We start from the raw sequence: 26,078 nt of genomic DNA on the forward strand, positions 1-26,078 counted from the left end.
CCATGGCCGAAGACAGTACGCAGTCATCGCAGCCCGCGCCCGCGGCGCCGGCAACCGTGGTCCTTTCGCAGCCCCTCGACCCCGGCACGTTTTGCGGCACGGACAACAAAGACGTCGACGATTGGCTCCTATTGTACGAGCGCGTCAGCAAGCACCACAGGTGGGATGAGACTCTAATGCTTGCCAACGTCATTTTCTACCTACGGGGCACGGCTCGGGTGTGGTTTAACACGCACGAAGAAGAACTTACAAGTTGGGACCTATGCAAGGAGAAGATGCGTGCACTGTTTGGCCGATCGGCCGCGCGCCAAATGACAGCCCGGCACGAGCTGGCAGCCAGAGCTCAGACGTCCACGGAGTCGTACGTCGCATACATTCAAGACATACTAGCCTTGTGCCGTACCATTGACAAAGACATGCCAGAGACGGACAAGGTTGGCCACGTGTTGAAAAGCATAGCTGACGAAGCCTTCAACATCCTCATGTGTAAGAACTGCACCACGGTTGACTCCATTATCACAGAATGCCGGCGGTTTGAACAAGCAAAAAGCAGGCGGATTACTCAGCGCTTTAACAGACTCCCGAATACAGCTGCGACATCCTCGTGCGATGATCCCGTGACGCCCCCTCCGTTCTCGCCGCCTAACAACTTGGCCAGGATTGTTCGCCAGGAGCTCGAAGCCATGGCTCCAGCCGCTTATCAGGCACCTGCTCCCGACCATTTGGCGACAATATCTCTCATTCAGGCCGTCGTACGTCAGGAGGTTGCCAATATGAGCGTCGTATTTCCACAAGCCCCCAGTTACGCCCCTCCGCCCATGTGCGCGTCCGGTCCTCCCACTGAACACCACACGGCCCCAATTGTTGCTGCTGCTGCTTCCGCTCCCCGGTTCACACCCCGCTACCGCAACCCTTCTGAGTGGAGGACGCCTGACGATCGACCAATCTGTTTTTCTTGCTCTCGCGTCGGCCACATTTCACGCCACTGCCGCAATCGTCGGAATTACCGACCAAGTTTCCCCGGTGACCGCCACCAAGATCGTGGCCCGTACTACAGCACATCTTTTCTTGACGACCAACTCCCGGCCCGTGATCCTCACCGTCTTTCTTCGCGCTCAGAATCGACCTACGCCGATATTGCCGCACAAGGACACTGGTCCAGCCGATCGCCGTCACCTCAGAGTCGCCAGTCGCGCTCCCCTCAACGCTGTCGCTCTCCTTCTCCGGCTTCCTCTGGACTCCACCCGGGAAACTAGCCAGTGCAGCTCCGGGAGGTGAGGCTGCATTGACGACAAGGACCGCAAAACCTCTATCGACCCCTACTTCAAGACGCAATTTGCTCTGTGTTCTCGTCGACGGCGTGCCCGTTACTGCTCTCATCGATACTGGCGCCCACATATCTGTTATGAGTTCTACGCTCCGACGCCGCCTACGCAAAGTGCTGACACCTGCCGTGTCTCCTATTGTGCGAGTAGCTGACGGCACCCGAACACCTGTTCTTGGTATGTGCACTGCCCGCGTTACTGTTGTCGGCCACCACACTTCAGTTCTCTTCGCCGTTCTCGACGCTTGCACACATGATGCCATTCTTGGCATTGACTTCTTGAGCGCCCACTCTGCCCTCATCGATTGTTCTTCTGGCATTTTGCGGCTCGAACTGCCATTGTGTCCTGATGACACCGCATCAAGTAACGCTCGCCTACGCTCTCTGGAGTATCTACGACTACCCGCGCAGGCTGCTACCTACGTCCTTATGTCACCGTTTCCCCCAGTCCCTGATGGTGAATATGTGGTCGCTCCCCTCACAGATCTGATCCTTTCGCACAACATCGCACTTCCCCATACCGTAGTGCTTATTGCCAACAACAAAACGTTGCTTCCAGTCCTCAACTTTTCTACTTCGACACATGTTCTTCCTCAAGGAATTTCACTAGCCGAACTGTCACCTTTGGAAGAATGTATTGTTTCTGCATTCGCTGCTGACGCTGAGACCGCGACGCAACCTGCCATACCGGCGCCAACCCAGGCACTTCTGGACAAAATGATATCCCCCGACCTCCTACCTTCCCAAAGTGCAGCACTCCGTGGTGTCCTATTTTCGTACCTTGACGTATTTGATGTTGCGAACAGTTCACTAGGACGTACACATGAAGTGGCCCACCGCATCGACACTGGAGACGCCAGCCCCCTTCACAAGCACCCTTGCCGAGTATCTCACTCTGAGCGCGAAGTCATCCAAAAGGAGGTAGAGAAAATGCTTGATAAAGATGTTATAGAGCCTTCCTCTAGCCCTTGGGCATCCCCTGTAGTGCTTGTGAAAAAGAAGAACAGCTGGCGGTTCTGCGTCGATTATCGCCATCTCAATTGGGTAACGAAGAAGTATGTGTATCCTCTCCCACGAATTGATGATGCGCTCGACTGCCTCCATGGTGCCAAATATTTCTCGTCGCTAGATCTCCGCTCGGGATACTGGCAAATTGCCGTCGATGACCGCGACCGCGAGAAGACCGCATTGTCGAGTTTTTATACACACGAACTACAATCAACATCAATGACTCGCAATATTCACAAGAAAAAAAAGGCAGCCGATATGTGTGACCTTGGAGAACTACAGCCCAATTTCCAGCGAAGCGCTTTCGAGCAGTTGCAATAAAAGTTTCAGTTTCCAGTAATTTTATCACACACTTTCAAAAGTAGTCCTGTTCGGCTTAAACCCTGCCCGCTTGTAATGCTTCGGGGCACTTCTTGTTGGGAAACTTGAAAAACCCTGTAATTCATCAACACAAATGTTACTTTGCCAGAAGATTTACCATGGTGTCCTCCCTCCCTACCCCCCTACCCCTGACATACCCACACCCCACCAAATTTTCGCTAAAGTGTTGATATCGCTTGAGTTCACAGTTCTCCAAGAGCAGCGAGATGAATTCTGCTTTGTTAGTAAAACACATTCATAAAACTCCAGATCGCTTGCATACGTAATTTACTGCAAATTCAATAATTAGTCCCCTGACGAAGAAGTTCATCTACATATTGCCCATACCGCGCCTTTAATTTTCACCACATACAAACACAGTGCCTTGTTTAGTTCACCGAGAACATCGCTGAAACCAAATAGGAACGTCTTATGACGCCTGAAATTAGGGATAAAAATATGGCGGCTCAGTAGTTATTTGCAACGCCTCTAACTGGACCAGAAACGTAAAACTTTTGTCGCGCATTGCACTTACCATCAATGCCCCTCCCCTTCCCACGAAATATAAACCTGTTGTAATCCACAGCTATGTCGTGATACTGGGAAGCATAGCTTATAGTGGCCATATCACACGCCCTGAGACTCGAATAAGACATTTTTTACAAAGGCTGTGTTTGATCCAACCGCATTCAACTTCGCTGAGAGTTTTCATGGCGTAGCACTAATGTTCGCTAAATTTGCTCTTGGTGGCGTTTATAGTTCTGCCAGTGCAGCGTGCTCTATTCTGCACTGCTCGTTCGATACGCTTATAATGCTCTGGAGCGCTTGCACACTTAATGTATTCATAAATCCCCAATTACTCACCTATATTGACCTTTACCTACGCATCACCCATTACCTAGTCTTTAGAGTAATGAAACACAAAGTGGCTGCCTCCTTTATTTAGTTTAGTGAAGACACCGCGTGAACCTAATATATCACGCATGAAAAAGTAAAAAGAACAAAAATATTAGTGTTCAATAATTCTTCTTAGCGCTTCTATAAACAAGCCAGAAACATTAAAACTTCGCGTCATATTGCATCTAAAATGCTGCCTATTCCTTCAAAGTATAAAATATCTGAAACACAGAGTTCTCTTGGAACCTCGGAAACCTAGCTACTAATAGCACCGTGATGCTTTCGAATACATGCTGACGTTTTATTTAAAGCTGTATTTGATCAATGTGTATCTACCATCGCATAGAAATTTGGCATGTATCGTTCCCTCTATATTCACAAAACTTGACCTCAGTTGCAGTTGTAATTATGCCAGAGTTACACGTAACACACACTAATATCGCTATGTACCACTTGCATACGTATTCCGCGGGAGAAGGCACAATTAACCTTCCCATTTGGAGCACTGCTTACACACTACCCACACCATGCCCCTGTGGTGTGTGGAGTGCGCGACAAGGTGCAGTGGATTGAGACAAGAAGCAGACGACAAGGAGAGGGCACGGCGAGGCGAATTCCATGCTGGCTTAAAAACGACAACGTCGAAGAGCGAACGGCACGTGAAAAACGCGGCGCAAGAAAAGAAACTAAGAGGAAAACAGCGAATCCAATCAGAAGAGAACACGGAGCTTCGAGCAGCCAATGAGCAAACGACGAATCGGCCAGAGCGGCAGAAAAGCGAGCCGCGCTGGCAGAAGATGGGGAGAGTTCCAGAAGCGGCACCAGGAGAAGGTCGGCCACCGGACCGGGGGATTGAAGAGGGGCCGTCGGGTTCCAGACCCGAGCCACTAGGACATCACCCGACCGGGGCCTCTTGCCAACCCGTTCTTGGGCGTCGCCACTTTGCCCGATCGTCAACTGCGGCCCGAGGCCGGCGAGCGTCTGCACCCTTGGGCAGAACGTGAGCTGTCAGGCTACGGACCCTAGTTCGACAACCAGTTTCCCGGCCAGAACGCCGTCTGCCCGTGCCACCAAGCCGCCTGCCTTCTCCCTTCAAGCCAGAGCTGCTACGCTCCGGTAGCTCGGTCAACGATCCAATACACCAACCTTTGGTGAGATCGACGCCACTTCTTGAACCGTCTCGTCTCCGCTTCTCCGCGTCGAGACTGTTGTGCAACCACGCTCGCGGTCTGGCCGAACTTGCCTGATATCGTTAGCATTCTAGCTCTGAATGTTTCCTATTGTGAGTTTTTCATTGAGTGTTTGGTTGATGGTTTTTACGTTTTTCGTTATATTAAAAGCTTTGTGTGTGCGTTCTTCAACCAATGGCTTTGTCCTCAATGGGGTTCTCGGAGGCTCTGCCTCGGAGAACCGTCAAAAACATTAAATAAAAGAACCTGTCATCACTGCCCCTAATTTGCCCCAGATATAAACGAGGTGCCATGTTGAGCTGACCAAGGACACCCGAGAAAGAAACTAGGAATCTCGTATGGTACGCTACAACACATGGGAAAACGACGGTTTAGTAAATGTAGGCAACACTCACATTTAAAGCAGGAACATGAAAGTTTCGCAGCGCATTGTGCCTAAAATTCTCAATTTTCACAGAATTTCATGTCCGTATCTCGTCAAGATGTTTTAAAGAGTCTGGGAAACATTTCGATAAGCGGCAGTATGACACCCTGGGACATTTGAATGAGTAACTTTATACAAAGGCTGTATTGAACCTAGACAGAATAAACATTTATCGCTCGTCAATAATAACAGTGCTGCGTAGTTGGAAGAAATATTACCGCCGTGCCTCGCATAGGTTGCCGAGGATACCGGGGGAAAACAACTAAATGCTGAGTATGACGCATAAAAATTAAAAGAAAGCGAGTATTAAGTAACTGTTTTCAGAGTACATAAGTAACCTACGCAGTTAAATTATCGGTACACGTCACCGAAAAGTGGCTCCAATGTCTTCAAAGTATGACATATATTCTACTTGGCTCCTGTTAAAAAACAAGTGCTAGTGTAACTCTTATTTAGAAATAGCATGAAAATCTAGTAGACAAAGTCTGAAGTGACGCATGCCTTCCCCCAAAAATTCAAGTCAATGTTGTATTGGAATTGAAATTTCTCTGCAGGTTCAACCAAGGTCATTTTCGCGAATATATCAAGTCGTGATTACACAACGGAATTTGAGTTACACCTGTGAGAGGTTTGATTAGATTTTTGACGGTGATCAGAGACTGAGACTGCAACGCTATGTAGACCATCTGTGGACAGAGATTCAATAGTTCCCGCATTTGATAATGCGGGAACTATTGCGGGAACCTTACACGACGATTTTATGCAGTAAGGTACACCAACTGTTGGGCGCGGCTGATTATAATACTTTATCCGGACATTTCCCTACACCCGCAGGTTAAACATAGCAAGCTGATCGCGCTTTCAACTACGGTTAGGCGGCCCAGAATATCGCCATGATGATAGTAGCTCAAGCTGAAATTTGTTATGGCGGGAACTGCCCAGCACCAGGCCTTCTCCGCAATGCGAGTGTGTATGGCGAATCCTGCGCATCGTCTGCCACAGCGCATCCCGAGGAGGCACAAAAGACAATTATCGCTGCCCAAGCAGGGCATACGAAGTAAAGGAAAGCACTACTTACGTGGCTACTCGATTAAGAAAGAAAATTTAGATTCAGCTATAATTTTGTTGGACTTTCTAGCCTGAAGCCGAAAGTGCATTGCTTTCAAAAGTGTGTGTGTGTGGGGGGGGGGGGACATACTCGAACAAAGAAGCTCGAGAACAAGTTAAGGACCACACAAAGAGCGATGGAAAGAAAAATGTTAGGCCTAACGTTGAGAGACAGGAAGAGAGCGGTGTGGATCAGAGAGCACACGGGAATAGCCGATATTCTAGTTGACAGTAAGAGTAACAAAATGGAGCTGGGCAGGTCATGTGATGGATAGGATGGATAACCGGTGGACCATTAGAGTTACAGAATTGATACCAAGAGAAGGGAAGCGCAGTCGAGGACGGTAGAAAACTAGGTGGGGTGATGAAGTTAGGAAATTTGAAGGTGCAAGTTGGAATCAACTAGCGCAAGACGGGTAATTGGAGTTCACAGGGAGAGGCCTTCGTCCTGCAGTGGACGTAAATATAGGCTGATGACGATGATGAAAGTTGTAAACATAGGCGCAGTAACCAAATGAACAAGCATGGTGTCACGCGCGCACAAGCAAACATGAACACATCTCACTCGATGACAAGGGAAACTCGCTGGCAAACAGCTGGAGTGAGGAAGTGCGTTAGCAGAAGCGAGCGAATTCACCTTCGTGCAGCGTCTTGTATCAACGCGAACTAAGCCGCGAAAGAACAGCGCGCGGGACGGACTCTGTCCCCGTCGCAGATGGCTTTCAAGATACAGCGGCCCGCGTGGGCGCACGCGGCCGCCCGAGCCACCTGGAGTAGAGACCCGGAGTAGAACCCCCCCCCCCCCCCTCCTCACCTCACCTCCTTAACCTCCCCACGGAGCCTTGCGCGCGTGGGGAGCTCCGCGGGGAACTGCGGATCGAGCCTTGCGTGCTCTTTTCTCCCGCTTTGCTCCCTTGCGTGCGCAAGATTGAACCGCGATCTCCGGCTCACTTTCACACGCTTTCACTCGCACATACAGCATACGGCGCGCGGCGACGATTTTATCGCGTTTAAATTTTATACTAAACTTCACAGCGACGGCGAAGCCAGCGGCAGAAATGCGCCTGGAGTGTCGATCTATATATATTGCTATCGCAATAAAATTCCAAAGTGTAGAATAGACAATGTTTACAATAAGTGTAGATACACAAATGAAAAAAAAAAACAAGCACAATATGAACATCTATTGAGATCAATACTACCTTACACTGACGATGCAGGTTAGAGCTCATGTTACAGAGCAAAAAAAAAAAAGTACACTTGGCATTCTTTCCTTTCAACCAGCCGGCCCATAAGACAAAATATTTTCGTCGAACTGGAGGTTGGTTGTGGAGGACGAGGGGGAAGAACACTAGGTATTTTTGGCGTCAACTGGAGCACGTTCTAGAAGAGGAAAGCGTCTGCTGTCAATGAAGAGATGTTCGATTGACTCGAGCTGCCTGCACAACGGGCAGTCCATACCGCATGGCAAGAAGAATCCCTTGTCCGCCATTGAAGTTTTCACAGGCAACGTCCCAGTATGTAGCTTAAAGAAAAACGTTTTGACTATATCGATTCAACGATAAACGCATTACCATCGACTGCACTCATCGTGGGATGGTTTCTGCGAAATAAAATATTTTTGAGAACAAATGCACACGCACACACGCACACACACACACGCACGCACGCACACAATGTGTCTGTCTCTCACCCGCGAGTGTGTTTTATTGCGATAGCAATTATGAACACTCCAAGCGGATTTCTGCCGTCGCCTTCACCGTGAGGTTCCGTATAGAGTTCAGCGGCGATGAAATCGTCGCCACGCTCCGTATGCTGCATGTGCGAGTGCAAGCGCGCGAGGGACGCGTGCTTTCACGGGGAGCGAACGCAAGGCGGAGAGCAAACACGACATTTTCCGTCGTGCGAAAGCCAGTGGGGGGAAGGGAAGGAGGGGAGGCGACGTTCAGCGGCGGCACAAAATGCGTATTTATATAAAAAATGTTGCGAGGCGAGAAGGTGATAAAGACCTCCGACGCTGCTCGATGAGTGTCCCGTTCTGATCTCGTCTAAAACCTCCGAGCCGCCGCCAGAGGCACCGGCAACAGTCACCAACGCCGCGCGCGTTCGGTGCGAACGCGGGCAAAACGCCGACGGCGTCGAGAACAGTTCTACGCGTTGCTGATGCTGCTGCATGTCCATGTTTATATACATGATAAAACTACTATCCTTACTCCGTATAGCTCTCTACTATTTTGCTATCGCAACTGATGCTTCCCCTTTCGCGTGCGTGAAACTGCGACATTTTTTTAACAGCGGAGCTGTTCAGGCAGGCCGTAAGTTGTGCCGCGAGCCGCAAAACCTCGCCGAGCTATGACGTCACTGCGTTGCCTAGCAACCTCCTCGCGGAGCGGCGTGTGCTTCGCCTCCTCTCCATGCCGTGGACATGTTGCCTTGACATGGGACGTTAAGGAGAGGGAAGGAGAGCATACGCGTGGCGCGCGCAATACTCGGGAGAGGGAAAGAAAAAATGAGAGCGAGAGAGAGAGCGAAACAAATTGTAGCAGCACCAATGAGGCAACGCGCAGAGCTGCTGCCGACGCCGCCCGTGTTTCCTCAATTCCCCGCGTTCGCGCCGAACGCGCGTGGTGTACGTGACTGCAGCAGGCGCCTCTGGCGGTGGCTCGGCAGGTTTCGACCAGCCACGCCCCAGCAAGTGTGGAGGCGCTGCTTGGCCGTGACGTCACCGGGGAGATAAAGCTTGGAGCCGCCACGATGGCGGCACAACTTTCGTTGAGTCTGTGGCGAGTACATGTAGCCTTGACATGGACGACCAAAAAAGATCCGGGCACCCGAAGAAGAAGCCGCTCATATCGAAGCGCGTCGCACGGCCAAGCGAGAATCTGCACGTCGGCAGCGAGCCGATTCGTAATACCGTGCCTACCAGCACTTAGCATTTCCTAGCAAAACTAAGCCAAACCTAGCAAAACCTGGAAGAAGCTAGGTCGATCACCAGCTCCGTTGTTTACTCCAGCTTTGCAGCACTATTGCAAGCTGCACACGTATTTGTTTTTGCACGCAGCCCAGTGGCTGAATTACGGACACACGCGTCATTTCTGAGCTTGCAGTCCACCCCCCCCCCCTTCTGCAGCTTATCTTTATTTATTCAAACTAAATGCACGAGAAAACTTAAATGTGTAACGAAGTGGAGAGTTGCTCTATACAGGATAAGAAATTTTTCGTTGCACCGCCAGCTGCAACTGTGAACTTCAGGCGAACGGTAAATATAAGTTAGCCAAGTTTGACTAAATACAGGTGTAAGTGCACTTCCGGAAGTTCGTGGTCTAAACCTGAGTAGAGCTTGAAAAAAAAGTGCGGAACAGGGTGCGACGGCACCTTGCATGTCGCGTACTATCTCATTGAGATATAACAGATTTTTACAGCGTTTGCTCGGCAGTAGTTGTCTACCAATACTGAAAAAAAAATGATTTCACTGAATACAAATGTAAGCAAGGAGTGAGTGAGTTTGGCAATTTTTTGGAAGTTTCCTGAGAAGAGAGCAGCCACATTAGAAAAATGTACCATGACGTCATCATGACATCATAGGTACCCTGGTTGGGAGCAAAACTTTATAAAAGTCAGTGTTTGGCCTTAATTCTTTCGTCTAAAAACGTATTTCCTTTTCCTGATTGTGGGATTCTGGAGTTTTAACCAATAATCGATCTGCTAGTTTAAGCCAATTTCTTCTTAACCAATGACAGTGGTGGGCTACGGTCGAAATATGAGTGAAGATGCTAACATTCATTATTTGTGTATAAGGTGCCATGGCAGCCAAGTAGGCAAGCAACGTTATTCGCGACTCACGCGGACACTACACAAGACGTAATATGCCACATGATTTGATCGACGCACCCTTTTGGGCCGTCACGAATGCCTATAAACTGTGGAAGAATTTTGGCTATATAGAACAATTTAGCCAGCACAAATATGTGCCATGATTTCTTAGCTGTAGTTGTAACCCTACACGGCTGTGAACTCTCCCACTCTCAGTTTGTGATGACTGCAAGATGGACTACCCGCGAGACTGTCCCGTCCATGGACCCCTAACGCAAGTCAAGGACACTCCGGTAAGTGAAGCGCCCTGATGTTATTTTAATCTTGTTACTTATCATGAGAGTTGAGCGTCTGTGTGTTCGTGCGCGTGGTGCCATCTTCCTCGACGCCTGAACCGCTGTGGCTGACGAGTTTCCCCGTGAGTTTCAAGGCGAGTGCCAAAGAAAGACGTACACCGACCAAATAAAACTTTTGGCCGGTGTATTTTGGACTATTTTGGTCTAGTTGGTAGGTGTACGTGCTTCTTTGTCGTGTTTCATCCCGACCAGACCGGCTTCCGTCGAACTCACGATTACAAGAAGAGTGCCGTGCTGGGTATATGCGCTCGTACCCAGTTTTATACCCGTGGATAGCCGGTGACGCAGCCGCTTTGGTTTTGAACTTGTGACTCCCCGTATGGAACAGAGGTCTTTCAATCACGAAACCACGGCTGCGGTAAAATCACGTAATGTTTGAGGGAGTATACTTCATATATTTTCATGCTTCACTCAACCTGACAACCTGACGCATTATTGTTCCTCTCTCCGTGCTGCTGCATCGAACGCGTTGGTCGCCTCCATTCCTTTTTTTTTCTGATTACTTTAGAATTCCTCAAGACTACAAGAAAGCGCATTATAGCTTTTTAAGAGTGCTGAATGTCTGTGAAGGCTCTAAGCACATGTGATGAGCTACAGCTCCCGCTGTTGTTTGGTGGAACTCTAACTGCTTCAGTAATGACATGTACTCGAGTTCTTGTACTTTCAAACACAACTCTTGTTCTCTACAAGGAATATCTCATAGTAAAACCAGAGTCGTGATAGAACCTAATATGTTTCCCTTGCCACCAAGGCCTTCCCAGCAATGTCGCCGTTCTGAACGGGGTTATGGAAGTTGGTGCAAGTGATGTACGATGCGGACATTCCACTTACTGCGACGCAGTTTACCAACGGTTGCCCACCGTGGTGGCTTAGCGTCTATGGCGTTTTGCAGCTAAGCACCAGGTCGCCTTATAATTATTATTATTATTGGCCTTAGTGAGGTTAGAAGAACTGGTGAAGCTTACAGAGTGCTGACTAACGGCCACGTCCTCTGCTACAGAGGTCTTCCAGATAAAAGAGAATCCGGTAGGATTTCTAGTCCATAACAACATAGCGGGCAACATTGATGAATTTTACAGCATTAGTGAGAGGGTAGCAGTCGTCATAATAAAGCTGAATAGGAGGTACAAAGTGAAGGTAGTACAAGCCTACGCCCCAACTTCCAGTCACGATGATGAAGAGATAGAACAGTTTTATGAAGATGCGGAATTAGCAATGAGAAAGGTGCAAACTCAGTATACTGTAGTCATGGGCGACTTCAATGCAAAAGTGGGCAAAAAGCAAGTTGGCGAGCAAGCAATTGGAAACTACGGCATCGATTCTAGGAATGCAAGAGGAGAGATATTGGTGGAATTCGCGGAAAGGAATGGGCTCCGAATAATGAATACATTCCTCAGGAAGCGCACCAACAGGAAGTGGACCTGGAAAAGCCCTAATGGAGAAACAAGCAATGAAATAGATTTCATATTCTCTGCCGATCCAAGCATAGTGAAGAAGGTAGAAGTTTAGGGTAAGGTAAAGTGCAGTGACCATAGGTTAGTGAGATCTAGGATTTCTCTCAATTTGAAGAGAGAAAGAGTGAAATTAGTCAAGAGGAAACAGGCCAACCTAGACGCTGTAAGGGTGAAAGCAGACCAATTCAGGCTGGTGCTCGCAAACAAATATGCAGCTTTAGAACAGGAAGATGAAGATAACATAGAGCTAATGAATGAAACCGTAACTGGGCTGATCTCAGAAGCAGCAATTGAAGTGGGAGGTAAGGCACCAAAGCAACCTGTAGGGAAGCTCTCCCAAGAAACAAAGGACCTAATAAAGAAACGACAAAACATGAAAGTGTCCCACTCAAGAGATCAGATAGAATTCGCTGAACTGTCAAAACTGATCAACAAGAAGAAAGTAAGGGATATTCGAAATTATAACGTGGGAAAAATTGAGGAAGCCGTAAAATATGGACGCAGCATGAAATCAGTAAGAAGAAAACTAGGCATAGGACAAGGCAAGATGTATGCACTGAAAGATAAGCATGGTAATATCATCAGCAATTTCGATGACATAGTAAAAGCAGCAGAAGAATTCTATACTGACCTGTACAGTAGCCAAAACATCCAAGCTACTTTCATTCGAAATAGTGATGAACCGGATACAGAAGCTCCTTCTATAACTAGCGATGAAGTTAGAAGGGCCTTGAAAGACATGACCAGGGGAAAAGTGCCTGGAGAAGATGGAATAACAGTAGATTTAATCAAAGATGGAGGAGATATCATGCTTGAAAAGCTTGCGGCCCTTTATACGCAATGCCTCACAACTTCAAGTGTACCAGAGAGCTGGAAGAACGCCAACATTATACTTATCCAGAAGAAGGGAGGCGTTAAAGAATTGAAGAATTACAGACCCATTAGCTTGCTTTCAGTATTGTATAAAATATTCACCAAGATAATTTCCAATAGAATCAGGACAACACTTGACTTCAGTCAACCAAGAGAACAGGCTGCCTTCAGGAAGGGATATTCTACGATGGACCATATCCATGCCATCAATCAGGTAATCGAGAAATCTGTGGAGTACAATCAACCTCTCTATATGGCTTTCATAGATTATGAAAAGGCATTCGATTCAGTAGAGATACCAGCAGTCATAGAGACATTGCGTAATCCAGGAGTAGAGGAGGCATACGTGAATATCTTAGCAAATATCTACAAGGATTCCACAGCTACCTTGGTTGTCCACAAGAAAAGTAGAAAGATACCTATCAAGAAAGGGGTCACGCAAAGAGACACAATCTCTCCAATGCTATTCACTGCATGCTTAGAAGAAATATTCAAGCTCTTAGACTGGGAAGGATTAGGAGTGAGTATCGACGGCGAATATCTCAGCAACCTTCGGTTTGCAGATGACATTGTCCTATTGAGCAACAATGGAGAGGAATTACAACCTATCATTGAGGACCTTCATCGAGAAAGTGCAAGAATTGGGTTGAAGATGAATATGCAGAAGACAAAGATAATGTTCAATAGCCTGGTAAGGGAACAAGAATTCAGGATCGCCAGTGAGCCTCTAGAGTCTGTAAAGGAATATGTTTATCTAGGTCAATTACTCACAGGGTCCCCTGATCATGAGAAAGAAATTTACAGAAGAATAAAATTAGGTTGGAGTGCATACGGCAGGCATTGCCAAATCCTGACTGGGAGCTTACCACTGTCGTTGAAAAGAAAAGCGTACAATCATTGCATTCTACCGGTGCTAACATATGGGGCAGAAACTTGGAGGTTACGAAAGAAGCTCGAGAACAAGTTAAGGACCACACAAAGAGCGATGGAACGAAAAATCTTAGGAGTAACGTTAAGAGACAGGAAGAGAGCGGTGTGGATCAGAGAACAAACGGGGGTAGACGATATTCTAGTTGACATTAAGCGGAAGAAATGGAGCTGGGCAGGCCATGTAATGCGTAGGATGGATAACCGGTGGACCATGAGGGTTACAGAATGGATACCAAGAGAAGGGAAGCGCAGTCGAGGACGGCAGAAAGTCAGGTGGGACGATGAGGTTAGGAAATTCGCAGGCGCAAGTTGGAATACGCTAGCGCAAGACAGGGGTAATTGGAGATCGCAGGGAGAGGCCTTCGTCCTGCAGTGGACATAAAATATAGGCTTATGATGATGATGACCAGGTCGCGGGATTAAATCTGGGCCGCGCCGGCTTCATTTCGATGAGGGCGAAACACAAAAACGCCTGTGTCCCGCGCATTGGGGGACCGTTAAAGATCCCCAGGTGGTCAAAATTAGTTCGGAGTCCCCCACTACGGCATGTCTCATAATCAGATCATGGTTTTGGCACGTAAAACGCCAGAATACAATTCAGTATATCAACGGTCGACCATTCACACAACCAGCGACACCACTCATGTGGATGTCCTGCGTTTTACTTTATTGTGACACGATGCTACTAGGAGTCCGGTTTACTCATTCGTACTGATTGTTTTGTACACGTCATCACCCACTTAAGGTCACGGACGCGCTTGTTGATACACAGAAAAATTTCTTTTAGACATGAATACACCTGCGACAAGACCATTCCGTTCCATGCACGATCATGACCTTCAGGAGCATGTCGCGTACACTCCTAGACATCACTCCGTAAAACTCGCGGGATACAAATTTCAATGCGAAAGCATGATGTGGCTCATGAGGTGGAAAATCCGGCGTTGGCGTGACCATACGATGGTCCAAAAAGGCTACAAATCCTCGACCATTAGTGGGAGTCAAACCGTGACCTTTGGAGTTTATTACGGCGAAGGTAATTAAGACGCAGGTAATTAAGCTAGAGTTAATTAACAAACTTGAACCCACGACGTTTCTTTTTTTTGGGGGGGGGGAGTGGCACCCTCGCCCTTTGGTGGGAGTAGAACCCACGACCTTGCGTCGTGCGCACCTTGTGAGGAACATCGTGGGTCACGTGACGTCGCGGCGCTTCTGCTGACGTGCAGATCGAGTCAGGTGGCTTCGCCGGTGGCGTCACCAGACGTCGCCGCACTTCTACTGAAATGCCGCAGTGTTTTCGCATTCATCCACGTAGGGATAACTAAGTGCCTTTGAATGTTTAAGGCGGAAGCCTTTAATGGCTCATTGTCAAGGTCATCTGCCGTTAGCAGAAACTGTCAAAGCTGTCTGGCCACCTGATTGGTCTCCTCTGTGTCGTGACGTCCCTGTCGCTAGGCACATATGTGCGCCTCCTGATTGGCTCGCGTGCGTGACGTCACTGTCGTCAAGTGCGGGTGTCGGGGTGGTTCGGCGCCGCGCGGGTCTGTCATTTCTTCGTGGTTGCTACAGTTGCTATAGCAACGGCGCCTGCTTGCCTATCTGTTTTGTCGTCTGCGCCACTCATGCCCTGACGCCTGTAGCGTGCATAGCTGGCACAGCACCGCCACGGAAGACGCGTCTCCTCCTGATCCACAAACGGCGCTGCAACAGTTCCAGGTGGCCACAAACTACTTTAACTGACACTTCAACAGGCAATGGTGTCAGGCTTCCGCCGTTTCACACTTTAGTCTCGACGAAGTGTCTTCCGATTTTTTTTTCTTTTGCTTTCACTGTGCAGCACCGATTAGGCCTTATAACTATACCTCCATGAGAGGCAACGTCGCGGTTGTTTGCAGTGACTGTGGAAACGCCTCCCAGCGTACTGTGCACAATTTCGAAGACAAGGTCGCCTTAGTTGACTTCACATGTGGTTGACGTATCCGGGATCTGGTAATTTTGTAATGAAATACCGCGGTCGAGACGGCGCTTTATTCAAAGAAGGAAAAATGGCGCCAACGCAAAAACGAGCACGAGCCGATGATTGATGATGGCTGCGTACAGATGAATATGAAGCCCGCATAAATGCTTACACTAATTTCCCCCGCGGGCGGAAGCGGCCAGCCTGGCCGCACTTTAGACAGTGGAACGGAGATGAAAGGGCTTCAGGCGGGAAACGTGCACGATATCTGTTCCGCAGCAGCGTCGGTCACTTGAGGCATCAACAGGTGTACGCGATAGTTCACCGGCGAGGTCTGCTCTATGACTTTGTAGGGGCCAATATATCGAGACTCAAGCTTTTCACATAAACGGGGTGTTCGCAGGTGTCCATAGGAGCGCATCGTCACCAGGGCAGTAGGAAACCACTTGGTGAGAGGCATCGTAGCGATGTTTGCGATCGTCTTGGCTTGCTTCAGTGTTCATACGGGCGCGACGACGACATTGGGCAAGACGAGACACAAACTGGTCGCAAATGAATGGTGAAGCGTTGACGGGGCCCGAGAAGAAAGAAATGTCGAGTGATGAGGTCAGGTGACGGCCGTTTACTAAGAAAAACGGAGAGTATCCGGTGGTCCGTTGAACGGACGTATTGTATGCAAATGTTACAAATGGGAAAATTGCATCGCAGTTGCAATGGTCAGGTGGAACACACATGGATAGCATGTCGCACAGAGTGCGATGAAATCGCTCTGTTAGGCCATTGGTTTGAGGGTAGTAGCTAGACGTTGTCTTGTGCAGGGTGTCGGACGCTTGCAGAACTTCATTAAGAGTGCTTGAAAGAAATGTCTTGCTTCGGTCGCTCAAAAGAACGTGAGGCGCCCCGTGACGTAAGTAGCTAGATAGCCTGCAAGAAGAAGGCCGCTACTTCTGAGGCAGCTCCTGAACGTATTGAGGCTGCTTCAGCGTACCGGGTCAAGTGGTCAACAGCAGTGACGAATTGACTATCCATCTGTTGCCGTCTGGAGTAGTTGGGAGTGGCCCGAAAAGGTCAATGCCGATGACAGAGAAGGGTTCTGCTGGACAAGGAAATGGTTGTAGCGTCCCGACCGGAGCAGTAGTAGGTCGCTTACGGTGTTGGCAAAGCGGGCACGAGGCAACATATCTAGCTGTGCTCGTGAAAAGACCTGGCCGAAAGAATCGGCTGCGTATGCGGCCGTGTGTTTTGTAGTAACCAAGTGGCCTGACGTAGGGTCATCGTGTGAGGCCTGCAGAACTTCAGCGCGAAGAGAGCGCGGTAGAACGGGAATCCATCGATGGCCTTCCGGGTGAAAAATGTAACGGTAGAGCACGTCGTTCTCAAACTTGAATAGTTTGGGCAGTTTCCGTAGCCTGGCATTGTGTGGAGATGAAACACCGCTAAGACGATTGATGATACCATGGCAATAAGAATCGGCGCGCTGGTGAGTGGAAAGCACTGAAGGGCGGTTTGATGGAGTCAATGAGGAAATCGGTGTAATAGACGATGCGTCCTCCGTACGGCCAATGTGACAAGGTGATGTGATGTGCTCCGATGATGGTGGTAATGGGCATCGTGAAAGAGCATCGGCATCTTGGTGCTTCCTTCCGCACTTGTATATGGCATCGAAATCATATGCTTGTAATCGGAGTTGCCAGCGGCCAAGGCGTCCAGACAAGTTTTTGATAGCCGACAATAAACATAGGGAATGCTGGTCGGTCACAACCGTGAAATTTCGAAAGTGGAGGTATGGACAAAATTTCTGAATGGACCGGACAACAGCCAAACACTCTTGCTCGGTTATCGAGTACTTCTTTTCCGCGGAAGTCAGAACGCAGCTTGCATATGCAACAACCTTTTCGCAAAATTAGTGGTCGCGCTGCAGCAGTACGACACCAATTCCTTGACCACTAGCGTCAGTATGCAGTAATGTGGGCGCCTTGTCATCAAAATGACAAAGAACAGGTGGGGATGTTAGTGCGCGTTTGATTTCGTAAAACGCGGCTTCACACTGATCATTCCAGTCGAAGCAACAGGAACTAGCAAGGAGCTTATGGAAGGGCGAGGCAATGCTGGCGAAGTTCCGGATAGAACGTCGAAAGTATGAGGCGAGTCCAAGGAAGCTGCGCAACTCTTTTGCAGTAAGTGGGCTTGGAAAGTCGAGCACTGGGGAAATTTTGTCCGGATCGGGCTGGATGCCGTCTTTGCTGACGAGATGACCCAGGACTTTAATCGTTATGCTAGCGAAACGGCACTTCTTCATGTTCAGTTGAAGTCAGGCATTAGAAAGGCATGTGAGCACTTCATCTAAGCGGTGCTGATGGCCAGCGAAAGTCGAAGAAAACATGACGATGTCGTCGAGGTAACATGGACAAGTTTTCCACTTGAGGCCGCCAAGAACAGTGTCGATCATTCTTTCAAATGGGGCAGGAGCATTGCATAGACCGAAAGGCATTACGTTAAACTCGTAAAGACCGCCCGGAGTAGAAAAGGTGGTCTTTTCTTTGCCCGCTTCGTGCACTGGAATTTGCCAATATCTGGAGCGAAGATCAAGGCTGTAAAGTATTGCGCGCTTTGCAAAGAATCAAGGGCGTCATCGATACGGGGCATCGGATATACATCCTTACGGGTGATCTTGTTTAGCGCGTGGTAGTCAACACAAAATCGTACCGATCCATCCTTCTTCTGCTCTAAAACGACGGGTGATGACCAAGAACTGGCGGAGGGACGTATGATTTTGCTTTTTAGCATATCGGCGACGTTCTCCTCGATGATTTTGCGTTCGGCTAAAGAGACTCTGTAGGGACGACGTCGTACAACAGTCAGGCCATCGGTGTCGATACATTGGGAGGCAAAGGAGGTCAGTCCGAGTGACGAAGTATTCATATCAAAGGAGGCCTGATGCTCCGTGAGCAAGTGTAGCAACGCTTCACTCTGAGCAGCAGTAAGATCAGGACTTATCAAGGAAGCAAGGGCAGGTGAAGCAGATTTGCCCTGTAGAGGAAGAGCTTGCGAGGCGGCAAGAGGAAGCAGGGAGACTGGTCGGTGTCCACATAACAGGTCACTGCAGAGCCTTGAGGTAGGAGGATTGTCTCAGTGGTCGTGTTTAAAGCGAAGATTAATGCAGATCTTTCTTCGAATCGCACCAGGCAGGAAGCCAAGACAATCCCACGGGCAATACAGCGGCCGTAAGTAGAGTGTACTAGAATATGGTCGAGTGGGACGAGCGCCTGGGGCGGCGCATGCTTTGCAGTGAGGCGCCCGACGTGGAAAAATACGGGGGCGGCGCTGCGGTCGAAGTGGATTGGGCTGCATCAAGGTCGCGCCGTTGGAAACTGCTGGCGATACTGCTCGGCAGGGTAATTCGAACTACTTCGCGCGCTGGTATTTGCGTTCAGACCGATCAAATGGGGTTCACAATTGCCTATGACATGTATTTGTGCCTTAAGAATAAATTCCCTTTCTTTCTCTTCTTTATTTATTTTTTATTATTTTCTAATGCCGCTTGGTAATTGCGCGTGCATTGCGGCCGCAGTGTCGACTTTTATTATACTATGTTATTGTACGGTTCCCTTTGGAGAAAAATATTTTTCTCGTTCTTCAAGCAGGATGTATCTCTCGTGTGTATTGTTGCGCATATATACTTTTCTATCAGTAGGTCTTGCGAAACGCAGACGAAGCAATTGTAACATATGTAACCTTCCTGCTTGCCGCTTTAAACAAATGAAGCATATCTGCCCCATCCGGCGCCTTGTATTTATATTTACGGGTAGCATTGGTATAGATTAAAAAAAAAGTAAACTGCAGTGCAACATTCCAATCAAGTTTCCGCCTTTCTCGCGTAACAGAATGCGGAGTAATTGGTACTGGGTCATTTATTGCAGTCGGACCTCGAGCGCCGAAAACGGTTTTAGTTAGGAATTCTATATGCTAATCTTTAGCCGTAAGCCGTACGTGGAATTTTTTTTCCAGTCGTTACTTCAAAAAAGAAAAAAAAGAAAGCAGGCCTGCGCGGTAGCCTAATTAGTGCTTATATCATGGATACGGCGTTGCGCTGCTAATTCTGGAGCTCGCGCGTTCAATCCAGGTCGCGGAGTTCGATGGGAACGAAATGGAATAAGACTCGTGTACTTCTATTAGGTGCGCGTTAAAGAACCCCAGGTGGCAAAAACTAAACCGGGTGCCTCATAATCATATCGTGATTTTGCCACGTAAAACCCAAGAATTTGCTTATATTAAAAAAGAAAGAAAAAAAGCAGGTGGCTGCGTTCTTCGGCTTATTTCTGGGGGTGTACACAACATAAATTATACCGAGTCTGATTTCCGCGAAAAACATGTTACGCTTATCCTATATTTCATGCGTAAATGTAATGCCGTTCCCAATTAAATGTATGACCGCTCAACTCTGCAGCTTGTATATTATAAATGGCTGCGTTCAGTTATCCGGTGCACTATCATAACGACCATAATGAAACAATTTAAGGAATGGCATGTCTCACATACATGTAGAGATATGTGCAGATCTGTTGCGTTCGTTGAAGAAGATAAGTGTGGTACCACATGGGACACTCCGTTTTAATGGGTTGCAAACAGGGTGAGACTGTCAAAATTCTTGTCTGAATCAAGTTAGCAAATTTACAGGCAGCCCCAAAACACAGGACTTATTAAGCATTATTAAGTATTATTAAGCAGGACTTATTAACACCCGTCCGTTAATTCTCTCAGGAACTACGCCTCTGCGCAACAGCCGCGACTCTCCGGCAGCAAAATCATACGGAATAACAGTCCTCACTTGCATGCAGTCACTCACCTTTGAGATTTCAATAGTGCTGTTATGCGTTACATTCGAACGGAAATAACTATTCGGTGTCGTACAGTGTATCAATAACACTTGCGCGCGCGCACACACACACACACACACACACACACACACACACACACACACACACACACACACACACACACGCACACGCACACGCACACACACACACACACACACACACACACACACACACACACACACACACACACACACACACACATATATATATATATATATATATATATCAGAAACAAGCGATTCTGGGCCCGGGTAAATATTCACAGTGAAGTAGACGCGCGTATGCAGCGGTTTCTTGACGTTTCGGCAGGGGTCCGGCCTTCTCATGAAGGCCGGACCGCGGCCGAAACGTCAATAAACCGCTTCATACGCGCGTCTACTTCGTTGTATATATATATATATATATATATATATATATATATATAAAAGATGGTTTTGCCTGCTATGACTATTATTTCTGCGAATGAGAGATTTATTTCCAGTATTCACTAATAAGTGTGTTTGTCACTGCAAACACGTACGCTTATTCCGGTCGGGAGTTCTCACTTTTTCAATTATTGCATTTAGAATATTTGTTATTTTTTCCCCTGCATATATATATGGTAAATAAGTATGTCTATGTGCCTTTTGATTTATTTACCTAGAAATACATTGGTCATTCTTCGCGCCACGCAGTTAATAAACCTGGTTTATTGCACTCTAGCATTGTTTTCTTCGATCATTGTCCTTGATCAATATCCACAAACTAGAAGCGCGTGTAAAATGACACGATATCAATAATAAAATTTTATTATGTAGCCTTCATGGTGCGGAGCTACCAGTTACTTTTAGAGGACAGTGGTAAAAACAGCAGTTCACCTGGCTAAAACTACATTTGGAACTGGCCCTCAAGAGTCATGGGCACACCGAAGCAACTAAACCATTAAAAAAATGTACAGCACCGAGGTTCTGCGACAAAAACCGGGCGTCCACCAGCGTCTGCGTAGCGAACGCGCGCTCGCTAGCAGACGACGCGCTTGACAACGACAGCAAAATTGAAGACGTCGCGTTGTATAATCTATGCCTCAAATATATATGTTTGGCAAAATGGTGTAAACATAAAGTTGCAGTTGAAATAAAGCGCTATTTTAAGAGCGTATTATGCGCAATAGGCCTCGGCGCCCGCAGCGAAAGTACGTTGAATATGCCGCGGAGCGTGTCTCCGCCCCAATCCAGTTCGCTCGCAGCGCCCTCGCACTATTTTTCCACACGCTGCGCCTCAGCGGCAGAGCGCCGTTCGGCCCACTCGACCATTGTCTAGTACACTCTAGCCGTAAGGAGTGATTAACACGTCGCCATTGGTGATGTCCGTAGAAGAGAGAATTATGATTTGCTCGTGTCCGGGAGGCAGTACAGAATCGGCAGCAGTGAGAAAATGCAGTCGTGGCTCAACGGCACTGTCGCTGCAATGAAATTTCTGGGTCGTATGAACTACACGTTGACGGCAAGAGATTAAAACGGACGCTGAGGAGAGAAAGTCCCAACCTAAAATGAGTTCATGAGCGCACGGGAATAAAATCGCGAACTTAATGTGATGACGGATACCGTCAATGAAGACGTGAGCTGCACATTGGGCTGATGGCCGAATGATTGCTCCATTAGCCCCTATCAAGGATGACCCCACATAAGGCGTCTTCACTTTCCGCATACGAGAGCACAGGTCCGCACGCATAACAGAAATAGTAGCTCCCGTGTCAATCAGAGCTAACAAACGCACACCCTCCACCGACACCAATAACATGTTCGACGGACGTTCAGGAGGACTTGTAGCACTTCGCCGCGAGGCAGTTTCTCCTCCAAAAACTGCACCGGTTAGTTTTCCGGTCGATGGACATGGAGTTGGGAGACCGGCCGAAGTGGCCAAACAATGTCGGAGTGGCGATGATGAGCGGCGTCTCGAGGCAGGTGTGTTGTGGGTGGTGCTGGAGAAGTCCGCCGGAGATGAAGATCGGCGAGCGGGAGGATTATCGTCATAAGTGCGGTAGACGCGAGGAGGTGGCTCCGTTCAAGGCAGCGTAACCACGACATTCATCTTGCTGGCGCCGTCGGCAAAACCGAGAGATATGTCCTCGAAAGCCGCAGTAGTATATAGCAGATAGGCCTCGACGAACGCCAGCTAGGCAGATTGGTAAGGCGGGTTCGGAGCTCGGGCGAATAAAGGGGCCAGGTGATCGTGAGCAGGCGCAGGTGTTGTGATTGGAGACGGTGCGGCTGGCATTGCAGCAACCTGGGCGTAAGAAGCCGGTTGCGGGCAAGCAGAAGTGTTGGAATGGTGGGCATTCTGCAGGGAGGCCAATTCCTCCGTAATAATGCCGCGCAGGCCAGTAGAAGCAGGTTGGACGTGAGCGCTACTGCAAGGGTGTGAGCCATGCACTCGCAATTCCTCACGAATTATGGCTCGAATGATAGACCGGAGCTCAATACTGTTTGCCAGGGGGTTGTCGGAAAAGTCCGGTTGCAAGCGGATTTATTGCAGGGTGTCGAGGCGCTGACAGACGGAGACGACGGCCGACACCGCCGAAGGGTTTTGAGCGGCGAGTGCGTTGAATTCAGTAGATCCGATACCATTAAGTAGGTGTCGCACGTGGTCAGTTTCTGGCCTGGCACTGTCGACACGGCGGCAAAGCGTGAGTATGTCCTCAATGTACGAGGTATACGACTCGCCATAATGCTGGACGCGCTCAGACAGCCTCCTTTTCGCAACTTTCGAACGAACCGTGGGTGTGCCGAAAATCCGCCGTAGCTGCTTCTTAAAAGATGACCAATCACGGAAGTCTCTCTCGTGATTCAGGAACCATGTCTTGGCTACTTGAGAGACGTAAAATGGTACGTTTTTTAACCTCGATGTGTCGTTCCAGTTGTTGTACTCGCTGACACGATCGTAGCTGTCGAGTCAGTCTTCAACGTCCTCACCAGGGAAGCCAGAGAAGATTTCAGGATCGCGATACCGGTTGTTGGCAGGGCTAGGAGTGGGGGTGGCTGGCACATGAACCTAGCTGGTGGACGCTGCGGGCTGGTCTTGTGACATGGCGGCCTCTTGACCAAAGCGGCGTCCCGAACGTAGCTCCAGGAGAGATCTTGAAGGGCATTGAGGTCGAAGGGATCCTAAAGCGCCTCCACCACTTGAAATACCATGGTCGAGACGACGCTTTATTTCAAGAAGGAAAATGGCGCCGACGCAAAAACCAACACGAGCCGATGATTCATGATGGCTTTGTACAGATGAAGATGAAGTCCGCATAAATGCTTACAGTAATCACTTCCAGAAGAAAAACGAGAAAAAAAACGACCCTTCTGTATGTACATAGCATGGTAGTGAGTTATAAAACAGGTATAAAAATATTGTACTTAACAAGACTATAACTTGTATAAGCGAGAATCAGTCGTAGAGCAGCTAATGTTCGCGGTACGGGCGTAATTAGCGCCAATAGATTCGTAAATAGCCACATTTTATTTTATCCCTGTAAAGAGTGCACCATCGAAGATATACAGATGATGAGGAAAAGCCACCTTACGGCATACTTTTGAAAATGGGGCAAGTTTGCTTGGAATGAGCGTGGGCTCGCGCGAGGCAATAGTGTCAGGAAGGCGGCTTCGCCGGTACCCACAAGAAGCGAGAATTAGTTGCCAAGTAGTTAAAATTAACGGTACGGGTGCAATCAGCGCCAATATGCTCGAAATTTACCACGCTGCACCATAGATTGCCTTATCTCCGGTATCGACGTACCTGGCCTCATGAGCAAAAAACAAACACAAGAAAGGGTCAATCTCGTGCCGACGCAATGAAGACAAGCTGGTAGTAATTTCACATCAAATACAATAAGAATAAGGCATGAAATGAGTGAATAATGAACATGAGACTGAGATTATGATATAATCGACCATTCAGCCATGGAATCATACGAACCGCCTTGTACACCCTGCCGCAAAACTTTACGGACCACGGTATCTCAGAAAACCTTCAATTTCCGAGCCGCCTGTACGAGTAGCCAGTAAAACTGTATACGGCAGTGTTAGCATATTCTAGTCAAGTCCCGAAATGCAAATACCAGGCTGCGTTGTGATGCGGCGGAGATACTCAGGTGTTTCTCAGATTTTATGGTCGGTAATGTTTTGTGGCTGGGTGCACTTCCAACTTGTCTTCTTTAGCATCGACACTTAGCCTTTTTTTTCTTTGTAACTGCTGACACTGTGTTTTTGTCGAAACAGCTTGACTTGAGTTCACTGGCGAAGTGATATACACAAACATTTGGTGTACTCCTGTTTCAATGACGAAGGACAAGGGTATCGCAAAAGCTTCTTTTGTTTTGTCATGTACGTGTCCTACGGTCCCCTGTGAAGGTCAGGTTTTTGGGAGAACTACATTTTGTTCTCGTCACTGCAGGTCCATTACTAATCATCCCGCGCTCGGCGGGTAACCATTGTGACTCGACGGTGCGACGTTTAATGCTTTACACGCGGCAAGTCCCTTAATTGTGTAGCTGCACCGCTATATCTCGTCGCAAATATGTCGTGAAACAAGTAGTTGGAAATTCTATCATAGTTCGAGGATATAAGGCCGGGATGGGCCGGCTCAATCGGCACTGCGAAGCAGAACCAACAAAGTCCTGCCAGGAAGCAGCTGTGACCAGACGATAGACTTATTGTATACAGTAAACCCACGACCTAGGAAATATTTCCTATGTATACCTATTGCAGGTTCCTCGGGGTGACCCAAAGCGCGCAAATAAGACCGTGCCTGATGGGTTGTGTGTGCGCCGTTCAACCATCAAAGGCGCCCAGTACGGAGTGTTTACTTTGAAGCGGCTGCCCAAGAGGTTGTGCTTTGGGCCGTACGAGGGCATCAAAGTGGACAGCAGCGCAGCAAACGGCTACACCTGGCAGGTGCGTGTTATGTGTGATCCGGCGTGTCAGCGTGCCGAAACAATCACAGGCACCCGATAGATACTAGTGCAACGAGTGTAATGATAAACTCTACGTATAACTCAACAAGACAGAAGGAAGGGACTAGCCATACAGTGTCGTGTCTCGCCCCTTTGTGCTGTGTCTTATGCAGCGTCATCAGCTGACAGTTGATCAGAGCTAGATTTAGACCACTCGTGCGTTGTGGCCTGTTCCCGATCCGCAAGAATGGTCGAGTGTTCCTGGTGGACGGCCGCCCGTTGGACCGCGCCAACTGGATGCGCTACGTTAACTGTGCTCCAAAGCAGAATCAGCAGAACCTGGCGGCGTTCGTGCGCCAGGGAGCCGTGTACTAGCGCACGTGCAAAGTGGTGAACGCCGCAGAGGAGCTGTTCGTGTGGTATGGTGATGATTTCGCCAAGCAGCTGGGTGGGTCTCATCGACAACGCAAGGGCACAAGACCAAGGATGCGTAGTCGTTCAGTTGTATACGGGCTGTTTCACGTAACTTGAACCAAACCTTTACAGAAACTTGTTCTTTTTAGGCAAATGAGACCAACGGCAGTGTG

General features: G+C 48.4%; 1 protein-coding gene across 1 annotated transcript; it reads left to right on the forward strand.

Moving 5' to 3' along the window:
* The first annotated feature begins 10,356 nt into the window (after nt 1-10,356).
* LOC119441115 (histone-lysine N-methyltransferase PRDM7-like) lies at nt 10,357-25,866 on the forward strand. The gene is made up of 3 exons (XM_037705809.1): nt 10,357-10,416; nt 25,307-25,492; nt 25,738-25,866. The coding sequence occupies exons 1-3, from the start codon at nt 10,357-10,359 to the stop codon at nt 25,864-25,866; spliced, it is 375 nt and encodes a 124-aa protein (XP_037561737.1).
* The last annotated feature ends 212 nt before the right edge of the window (nt 25,867-26,078 follow it).

This window comes from Dermacentor silvarum, chromosome 1 (assembly GCF_013339745.2).
Source record: "Dermacentor silvarum isolate Dsil-2018 chromosome 1, BIME_Dsil_1.4, whole genome shotgun sequence".
In the NCBI taxonomy this organism is placed as follows: domain Eukaryota; kingdom Metazoa; phylum Arthropoda; class Arachnida; order Ixodida; family Ixodidae; genus Dermacentor; species Dermacentor silvarum.

Coding starts and splice junctions, on each gene's coding strand:
- LOC119441115 (XM_037705809.1), top strand. CDS start 10,357: ATGGACTACCCGCGAGACTGTCCCGTCCATGGACCCCTAACGCAAGTC. Junction 10,417..25,306: donor CGCAAGTCAAGGACACTCCG/GTAAGTGAAGCG, acceptor TACCTATTGCAG/GTTCCTCGGGGTGACCCAAA. Junction 25,493..25,737: donor CAAACGGCTACACCTGGCAG/GTGCGTGTTATG, acceptor CCGATCCGCAAG/AATGGTCGAGTGTTCCTGGT.